General features: G+C 40.8%; 1 protein-coding gene across 1 annotated transcript; it reads left to right on the top strand.

Annotated features, from left to right (window-relative positions):
- Positions 1 to 947: 947 nt before the first annotated feature.
- On the top strand, positions 948 to 3676 carry LOC116546179 (glutaminase kidney isoform, mitochondrial-like). The gene has a single exon (XM_032272499.1). The coding sequence runs from the start codon at positions 1295 to 1297 to the stop codon at positions 1682 to 1684; it is 390 nt and encodes a 129-aa protein (XP_032128390.1). The 5' UTR covers positions 948 to 1294; the 3' UTR covers positions 1685 to 3676.
- The last annotated feature ends 6900 nt before the right edge of the window (positions 3677 to 10576 follow it).

Below are 10576 nucleotides of genomic sequence, written 5' to 3'. Positions count from 1 at the left end.
TTTCAGGTAATTGTCTAAAAACATTTTTTTTCCCCCCCTGGAATGGAATGTGTATGTAGGCTCAGGGAATAACTCAGTTTATCAGGTTCTTGGCTCTTTTTTCCACAGGTCCAAAAGGATAAATGGATAAAGTGATGCTGAAATAACTTAGAGAACCAGTATTCCAATGCTTCTATTTTAAAACAATGAAGCCGTTTTTAAAATAGAGAAGTATCTATAATTTTGCTTTCAAGCAAACTAGCGTTAACGGAATCATTGCTATTCAAAACTATTTTTGAAGTATCGGTGTATATTTAAAAAATAATTTTTAAAAAGGAAAGCTCTTATTCTGGATTCCGCCACTCCCCCCATCCCCCCGCCCCCCCATTCTCCGCCCTCCCCCCATCTCGTCCCTCCGATGGCTTAAGTCGCATAGCTGAAAGGATTTTGCTCATTTTTTCCAAAACACTTCACGTCTGGGTAGTAGCCAGTCATGGAAAGTTTCAGGCAAATGTTACATTTGGGAGAGGGATGAAGCTCGTCCGGGGCTGCTCTCAGAGGAGTCGCCAGACGACCTGACCTGGGGGCCAGATGCGAGCTGGGACCGGCCGAGCTCCGACAGCCCGGACACACTCAGCCTCGCCAACCCTGCTGACCTCACAGCCCTCGGCTGCGGGGGCTCTCGCCCATGAGTCTCCCAAACAGCTCGAAGCCCCGGAGTTGAGGAGCCCACCGCTTCATAAATGCGAGAACCCTGAGCCCCCAGTACCCAACTAAGCTAGCCTCGGGGTTGGCGCGGCGTGAAGAAAGTGCTGCTGTGGAGCCGGGCCTGGCTCATCCGCTTCACACGTCAGTTTGACTCCCCTCCCCGCCCCGCCCCCCACCAGTCCCCCGCCCTCCTCTCCGCGCACCCAGAGCCGACAGAAATTTGACTGCTCCAATCGCCAATCAAAAGAGAGGTCGAGGATTTGAGCCAATCGAAGCTGCGAAGGGGGCGTGCCGCTGGCGTTCCCCACCCCCGGGTGTGTGAGCGCCCAAGGTCTCGAGCCCTCCCCTGCGCTTTAGCCTCAGTGCGGAGCCCTAGGCGGTGTGAGGAGGATCGATCGCGAGGATCCTTGGGCGCAGCAGTAGCAGCAGCAGCAGCAGTAGTACCTGCATCCGCTGCGGGAGTCGGAGCTGGAAACACACCCACGTCGCTGCCCTTTCCTCTTCTGTCATCTCACCGCCCCGCCACAGACCGCGTTCCGGGAGGAAAGCGGCCGCCCACGCCCGGAGCATCCTCCCCTGTCCAGGGGGCGCTGACTGACCCGGAGGCATGATGCGGCTGCGAGGCTCGGCGATGCTGCGGGACCTGCTCTTGCGGTCGCCCGCAGGCGTCTGCGGGACTCTGAGGCGGGCACAGCCCCTGGTCACCCTGTGCCGGCGTCCCCGGGGCGGGGGACGGCCGGCTGCGGGCCCGGCGGCCGCCGCGCGACTCCACCCGTGGTGGGGCGGGGGCGGCTGGCAGGCGGGGTCCCTCGCGCGGGGCCTGTCCAGCTCTCCCTCGGAGATCTTGCAGGAGCTGGGCAAGGGGAGCACGCAGCCGCAGCCCGGGGTGTCGCCACCCGCTGCCCCGGCGGCGCCCGGCCCCAAGGACGGCCCCGGGGAGACTGACGCGTTTGGCAACAGCGAGAGCAAAGAGGTGGTGGCCTCAGGTGAAAAGTGAGTGTCTCCGCGAGGCGCCGGAGGCCTCGTTCCGCTCTGGGCCCGGGCTCGGGGGAGTGGGGGGACCTGCTGTGGGGCGGGATGGGAGCCGAGGTCTTAGAAAAGAGAAAGAAAGAGATGCCGGGCGGCTGCGCCATGTGATTAGGCCCGGCCCCGCCCGCGCCTTCCCCGCCTGCGCCCCTCTGCCAGGCCCCCACTTCCCTTCTCCGCCCCCGGCGGGGGTTGCCCGGGTGGAGCAGTGGTGGGGCCTGAGGGGCTCGCCTGGCGTCCCCAGTGCAGGAGAGGCCGCTGCCTTGCCTGCGCCGCGTGCTCTGCTCCCTGGCTCGCGGCTGCAACGCCTGGCTGCCTGCCCTAGCCATTCGTGGGCGATGCCGCACGAACATCTCCACCGTGTGGCATTTAGGAGTCTGGCGTTCACCAGAGCCTTTACCTTCCTGACTTGTCGCCTTTCCTGGCTCTTTTCCGCTCTGCCTGCCCTCCCCTGGTCTCTGCCATCATCCTGTTGGAAGCCAGATATGACAGAGATCTTTATATTTCTGGAGTGGCCATCTCAGGCACGTGTAGAGCCATCTGGGGCACCGGAAACAGTGTTTCAGAAGTGAGATTAGGAGGAATAGGGTCATGTGGCCGAAAGATGGGGCACGCAGTATATAGACCACCTGTTTGCATTGAGGACCAGCTTTGGCCTCTTATGTCTTCCATGAGATGGAGAGATTTTTAGAAATAAAAGTTAAAGAGCCGAGATGAAATGTGACATAATACATTAACTCAGTGAAAAATTTGAGTTAAGTAGGTTTTGTGACTTCATTGTGATAGGATGTTGACTCATCCTGTATGTGTACAGCACAGTAGTTTAGTCTTAAAGCAAAATTGGTTTTTCTTAAACAATATGCAAAACAATCTCCTAAATATTTTTTGTCTTCTGCAATACAAATGGACAACTTTGTTTTCCCAAAATGGGTAAAACTTACCTGTTTGCTTTCATTATACCTTACTATTTTTCTGGCTTTGTATGCTGACACTCTGTAACCTGTTCTGCTTCCCTTTTATTTCTGCTGCTATTTCCAGCTCTAGCGTTCCTTAAGTCAAACCGAAAGTGAGAACGTTCTTACAATTTCAATCTCACGTTTGCTTGATATTTTCCTGTAACTGAAGTTGGGAGCTTCCAAAAACTTTACTAAAGTTCTTCTCCCAGACTGAAGAAGATTATTTGAAAAAAATCACTTGATGGGCGAAATTTGTGGCATTGTGTGATATTGGTTGTGCCACAAAATAACGTCCTGACCATGGGCAGGTTATTTAATATCTTGGGTTAGATAGCTTAAATCCTTTCAAGCTCTAAAAAGCTAAAATCTTGTTAAATATGTACTTTTCTCATGTTTTAGGGACTAGAATGATATTTAGTCTCATCTGGGACTTACTTTACTTTAACATTATCTGGTTTACCATACAAGTGCCCAAGTTACAGAATTGCAAAATGCAGTCACTACCATTTAAGAGTTAACGTTATGGAACTGCTTTCTAGTAAAATTATGTCTTCAGGTCTGTGTCTCTGCAGTGGCTCTAGTGCCTCTCTTTTTTTCCTCTTTTGTCAGATAGGAAATTGAGCTGCTTTTGTGATTCACTTGTCCAGAAGTTTCTGGTTTCATTGCCTTCTTAATAAGAAGTCACCTTTTAGCAATGGCCTCAAGGTTGTGAAGAAAGTATGTTAATTTGGTTAAAGTTTCTATTTCCTGAATGATCTCTTTCCAAATGTAGCTTTTCTCCTTTGGCTCCTTCCATTTTGCCTTTTTGTGACAAACATTTCTCTTATCCTGGGACATAAGCTCCCAGTTGATCCTGTTATCCTTTCTAATGCTTAGCCTCCAAAGCATAGGTCATCCCTCAATCAGCAGTCCACTTGGTATGCTAGCACTCACTCAGGACTGTGCTAGATTTTATGTAGTATTATTAAAATAAATAACCATGTGAAAATTAAATTAATTGACATTTTATAAAAGACAGCACAATATTTGGCGTGTATTAAATGTCACATAACTGTTTATTAGATACATGAGAAAAAAATTGCTTCTTCATTATTTTAAAGTCTCTTAAGGAGATTGGCCTTTGAATTTCAGGCTTGCACACAAAGTTTTTAAATTTTTTTAGTTTCCACAAAAATGTTTACCTTGGGAAATTGCTATACATATGTCTTACATGAAACTATGTGATTTGCACTGTTTACCTTTTGCTCTGCTGATAAATAAGTTCAGAGTAAATTTAATGCTTAACCACACCAATTTCATTAGTTCACATGGCTGAGGTATTTGCTTTTTCTTCATTCCTTGGTCCTGACTTTATATTTTATTTACTTTATATTCTGGAAAGGGGCAGCATATAAGCAAATTACCTTACCTTTTTCCCACAAACCCTTTGAACTAATGTTACTCTAGACTATACTGTCTCCTTTACACAACTTTAGTGTGGTTTAGGATATGAACATCTTAATATCATACAGAAAAATGTAATTATCTTTGCTCAGTTATCCCTATAGTGATCTTATTTAATTTTGTTATGGTTCATTCTGTTATCTTGAAAACCAACTTTGGTTGCCTCTCTTCATTTTCAAAATTGTTCTCTCTTCTTTCCTACTTCTTTTTGGGTTTCCTTACTGGGTAAACCCTGAGGCTGAGGCCTTTGCTCCTTTCCCACTTGTCTACTTTCTCAACAGTGTATCCCTTCTTTCAACTTTGACTTTCATCTTTGTGTAGGTAATACTTCATCTCTTAATCTAAGCTCCATTCTTACGTTTGTCTCCGCATATCTGATGACTTCAAATTTAAAATCTATACCCCAATATTCATTATTTTCTCTAATTCAATCTATTTTGCATACTGTTATGAGATTAATTTTAGAGTTTTAATTTGAAAATATCACTCTCCTTCCAGAAAACCAACAGGAACTGAAATGAACATTTTATATATATATATATATGTGTGTGTGTGTCTATTTTTTTTTTTTTAAGATGGAGTCTTACATGTTGCACAGGCTGGAGTTGCAGTGGCATGATGTTGGCTCACTACCAACATCAATTCTCCTGTCTCAGCCTCCTGAGTAGCTGGGATTACAGGTGCACACCACCACACCCGGCTAATGTATATCCTATTTTAGTGAAGGGTCCCTTGGAAGAGTCAAAGAGATAGAGGTACAAGGGCATTATTAAGTTTTTTTATTTGGGCATTTATTTTTTAATGAGAAAGGAAATGAGATAACGGAAATTGAGCTGAAAAAATACCAGCAAATGTATGTTGTTTAGAAAATAGATAATTCATGCAGGATGCAATATTGAAAGTATTCTCTTAAGACAACAGTGAGGTCAGTTTCTCCTTGTCAGATTGGCAGTTGTTAAGTCAAGTGATTAGAAATAGGAACTCTTGCATTGCTAGTAGAAGTATAACTTAGTTCAGTTACTTTGGAGGGCAGTTTGGTAGTTTTGGTTAAAAACTGCATACTGTGAGGTAGTAGTTGGATGTTTGCACATCTACATGAAGTCCTGGTATTCAAAAATATTTGTAATTACACAAATAAGCATAATTTAAAGTATATTTATATTTAAAAGTTCAAGAAAAAATGATTTCAGCTAGTTTTAGATAGTATGGATTTATGTTTTGATTGTTCAGCTTTATGTTTTAATAGTTCATATACTTAGTAAATGGAAAATGAAGGGCAAAGAAAATTGTGGTGTATACTCTGAAAACTGAATATCAAAGTAAGATTAAATGGTTATGCTTTTCAGCAAACATTGAATTGGGTAGATTGAGCAATACTAGTAAGAAAGTTGAGTCAGTATTTGGCAGATATAAATATTATGTTTTAGAATTGAATGACAGAACCCCTTTTAAAATAGGTAGCACGTTTTTATGATCCTTCAGTATTGCATTTGTTCTTGATTTTAAAAGTTAACATATTTACAGTTCACTAAAACTGAAATCACGGTGGAAAGTATGTTTAATTTTTTTGTTTGGGCTTCTCAAGTAGCCCCTTATTTATTTATTTATTTATTTATTTATTTATTTATTTATTTTTTAAGACAGAGTCTTGCTCTGTCGCCCAGGCTGAAGTGCAGTGGCATGATATCGGCTCACTGCGACCTCTGCCACCTGGGTTCAAGCAATTCTCCTGTCTCAGCCTCCCGAGTAGCTGGGATTACAGGCACATGCCACCCTTAGTTATATTTGATTTCTTCAATATTAACAGTTTTTTCTAGGTAATGATTATCAGTGAGTTTTGGATTTCTGTTTTTTTAAAAGCACGTGAAAAAAGTAACAATAACTATATGTCATAACATTTTTGTGGCCTAATATTTATATTAAAATTTGCATTAATCGCTTCTCGCCCTTTTGGCTAAGATTAAGTGTAAAATGTGCATTAATTAGTCATTGACAAATTTGTCCATGATTTGTAATTAACAAACTTCATGCTGTTAATTTTAATTTTATTAATATTTGGATGAAGTTTACTGTAAGGGCAAGAATTAGATTCTGAGGGGTTTAGTCTCCCTGAGTTTTAGCTGCATGTTTCCAGATCTTACTCTTTTATAGAGAAGTCTGCCTACCTCAAAGTCAGCTAATTGATGAAATGACTACCAAGTAGAATTCAACCTTTTTTATGAGGCAATAGGTAGGCCAGCTAAAAGGGAGGAGGGCACTATTTTAGTCCAAAGATAAATGTCACCTTGAAAGAAATTTGCTGAAGATATTTGTGGGTTTCTTTGAGTTTTAAAAAGTTACTTAAAAGAAATCAGGCGGGGCGTGGTGGCTCATGCTTGTAATCCCAGCACTTTGGGAGGCTGAGGCAGGTGGATCATTTGAGGTCAGGAGCTTGAGACCAGCCTAGCCAACCTGGTGAAACTGCATTTCTAGTAAAAATACAAAAATTAGCCAGTCGTGGTGGCGGGCGCCTGTAATCCCAGCTACTCAGGAGGCTGAGGCAGGAGAATCGCTTGAACCCGGGAGGTGGAGGTTGCAGTGAGCCTAGATTGTGCTACTACACTCCAGCCTGGAAGACAGAGTGAGACACTTTCAAAAAAGAAAGAAAGAAATCAGTAAAAGGCTGTACTACTTCTTTCTTGTGATATTTGAAATGAAGAAAAATTATGACTATAGAAACTGAAAGCTTAATTATAGAATTTGTGTTAGGGAGCTCAATCATGTTAAATCCTATGTAAATCAAGGTTATATTATATAGTTGCCTGTCTGTGCCTTTTCACCTTTAAGTCATTTGCTAGTAAGAAAAATGCTTAAGAAAGCTAAGTGAACAGATGTATTTATAAAAATGTTGCTAATTACTGATATCTCTAAGTGAGGTACACAGCTTTCACATAGAGATACTGTTAACTACAGTTTTACCCCGTAATCTACTCAGGTGTAAAATTGCTTAGGTTATGAAACACGTTGCTTATGATTGATCACTGCATTTAGTGATTTTCTGACCCCCTACAACATAGTAGAAGCAAATTTTTTTTTTTTTAGAAGCAAAATATTAATGTGCCTTGACTTCCATTTGGAAGTGTCCTCTGCTTGGTATGTAACATTCATTATAAAGAAATGTTTATAGTGAAAGCATTACTTTCAAAACATGGAACTGTACATGTTGCATAATGAACAAAACAGTGATAACTTTCAGGATTAAGAAATATATTTTTGTGTATTAATTTCTGGTATAGGCTTCTAAAAAAGATTTTTAAAATTGTCCTCTCGATGAGGATATTTTGAGTGACATAGACACTTCCTTCAATTTTTGATGGGATTGTAAACTTTCTGAAGAGCAATTTTTAACCTCTATGAGGAACTTATTAATTATTCATACCTTTTTAGGAATCTAAGCTTACAAAATAAACTGAAGTGTTAGATCTATTCCTTAATATTTTTGGTACAGTGTTATGCATACTAGAGAAAAATGGAGAAAAACTCATGTTCAACATTAATTGGATAGTTAAGTAAATTATGGTACTTATGAGAGTCTCTTACTTAGTCATGTAAAATGTTTGCGGATACTTTTTGGGACATAAGAAAATGTAATGTTAGACCAAAAGTTAGAATACAGAATTTTCTATGCAGTAGAATCTCAAGTGATCTTAAGCTATTTTAAAAAGCTCAGAAAAAGTAATAGAAGGAAGTAAGCCAAAATGATATTACCAGTTGTGGTTTATGAGAATAGGCATTATTTTTCCTGCCTCCTTTTGGTACTTTTAAGGTTTCCTATTATGAGTGGGAAACTTCTAAAACAGTAAAAAACATTACACAATTTTGAAAATCAAAGGAACCACGTCTGTTAAATTTTGAACTTGTAAATCTCTACTGCCTAGTCTTCTACCCCAATATCTTGATTCTGGTTATATAAGAATAGTAAACACCATTACATTGAAAGAAAAGTATGAAAATAGATTATGTATGAATTTGTACAGCTCCTGTTCATTAGTATTATGCATATTCACTGGTATCCTCAAACGTCAAACTTTAAAAATTTAAAACTATTCTTGGTAAATGTTACATATTTCTCTACCATATTAAAACATTGCAATGAATAGAGGTTAACGTTTCTTGTTCAACTTACGTGTATTTTAAGAAAGCAATATTATTTATTTATTTATTTTTAAGGAAGCAGTATTGTATTGCACTGTAATACAGTGATGCTGTAAGACAAGTGCTGGCATACTTTCCCTGACAGGTCCAATTGTAAATATTTTCAGCTTTTAGGGTTCTCTAGTCTCTATTACAACTACTCAGTTCAGTGGTGGTAGCAAAATAGCTACAAACAATAGGTAAATGGATGTGGCAGTCTTCTGATAAAACTTTATTTACAAAAAGAAGAGGCCCCTCCTATGGTTTGCCTACCCCTGCACTAAAATATATTTATTGGTAAGTTCTCTCATGCCTTGATTGGTTCTGCTTTAACCAGTACTCTTAAGGGTGAGTTTGTTCTTAGGTGAATTTTTGTATCTTTTCCTCTACTTGTTCCTGTTATTCATGTCTCCACTTTAGCAATTCTCCTTCACTCTCACCTTCTGTATCCAGTTCTGCTTAGCAGCTTTCAAAAAATTGCAGTAAAACATACATAACATAAAATTTACCATTTTAACCATTTTAAAGTTCCCAGTTTGGTGGCATTAAGTACTTCTCTTAGTTTTTGTGTTAAGAACCCAGATAAATTTGCTTATTTGTAAATAAAAGTACGTAAGTCCTGAGTGAATAAAGTTTATGATCTCACTTGAGTGTAGAGATTTAGAGGACATCTATTTTTAGCAACTCAAAAACTGAGAATTAGGCATGGAAGTGGCTTTAAAAAACATTTAGTTCCAGCTCATTTTACATATTATATGAGCTGCCCACAGATATTAAATGACCTAAACAAGTTCAGACAGTTTTAGGATTTGTTTTGCTTTTTCTTTTTTCATCTATTAGCAGCAAATTAATTCAATTTATACAATTAAATTTTTTTTATGTTCAGGATTATAAGAGATCTTACAAACCCTTCTCCCCAGCTGCTGCTTTCCTCTCTTCTGTTATGTACTTCCTATAGGTTGTTACTCATCTCTACTTGTATACTTCCTTTGCATGGGAGTTCACTCCCTTAGAAGGCAGCCCATTCCATTTTCGTAGCTGTTTCATTTTTCTTTTCTTTTTTTTTTTTGAGACGGAGTTTCACTCTTGTTACCCAGGCTGGAGTGCAATGGCGTGATTTCGGCTCACTGCAACCTCCGCCTCCCGGGTTCAGGCAATTCTCCTGCCTCAGCCTCCTGAGTAGCTGGGATTACAGGCACGCACCACCATGCCCAGCTAATTTTTTGTATTTTTAGTAGAGACGGGGTTTCACCGTGTTGACCAGGATGGTCTCGATCTCTTGACCTCGTGATCCATGCGCCTCGGCCTCCCAAAGTGCTGGCTTGAGCCACCTTGCCCGGCCACTGTTTCATTTTTCTTTATGTGTGACTGAAGTCTTCCGTTACTTTCTACCTATATATTTTAGTTATTCTGAACAAGTCATCTATACTGGCATCAAAGTGATTCCAGTGACAGAATTCATATAATACCTGTATTATTCCATCTAGACTTATGTATTAAAGGATACTTGGCTGAAGAAATGGATTATTGGGAAAACTAACAGAGTTGGACATTATAGACTTGATCTCCCCAGATCCTAATCTTCCCACCTGAGACAGCCAGACTGCCTTTTGGATTAAACTTCTGAAGTTGTGCAAACACATGGACAAATTGCCATCAGCTGACAGGGACAGCCTGACTGTTTCCTCATATAAAGCTGGCTTTTGTATTTTTTACTTTGGTCTACTTTTAAATGAATTTCTTCTATAAAGTCCAATCAAAATAACAGCCCTAATTTAATATAATCTCATCTTTGCTTTGATAAGATACAGTTTTGTCAAGGCAGAACAATTTAGTTTTCTTATTTGCATTTGGTTAGAAATTTTTCAATTGGTAAGGAGCTTCATCTTTTATTATCCTTCAAGAATTACAGATATTCATCCTAAAATAATAGAATGCTAACCACTGAGGTGCATGACGTTTCAGAGCAGGAAGAGTCGGGATCGAGGAACAAAGGACTGATTCTGGTCCAGCCACTTAAGATTTATGTGACATTGGGCATGCTATTTGACTTTGATACTCTTTTTTTTTTTTTTTTGAGACGGAGTTTCACTCACGTTACCCAGGCTGGAGTGCAATGGTGCGATCTCGGCTCACCACAACCTCCGCCTCCTGGGTTCAGGCAATTCTCCTGCCTCAGCCTCCTGAGTAGCTGGGATTACAGGCACGCATCACCATGCCCAGATAATTTTTTGTATTTTTAGTAGAGACGGGGTTTCACCATGTTGACCAGGATGGTCAACATGGTGATG

This window comes from Sapajus apella, unplaced genomic scaffold (genome assembly GCF_009761245.1).
Source record: "Sapajus apella isolate SASKATOON/1434 unplaced genomic scaffold, GSC_monkey_1.0 scaffold653, whole genome shotgun sequence".
In the NCBI taxonomy this organism is placed as follows: domain Eukaryota; kingdom Metazoa; phylum Chordata; class Mammalia; order Primates; family Cebidae; genus Sapajus; species Sapajus apella.
The sequence above is the reverse complement of the archived record's forward strand: the minus strand, read 5'-3'. Positions and strand labels throughout refer to the sequence as shown.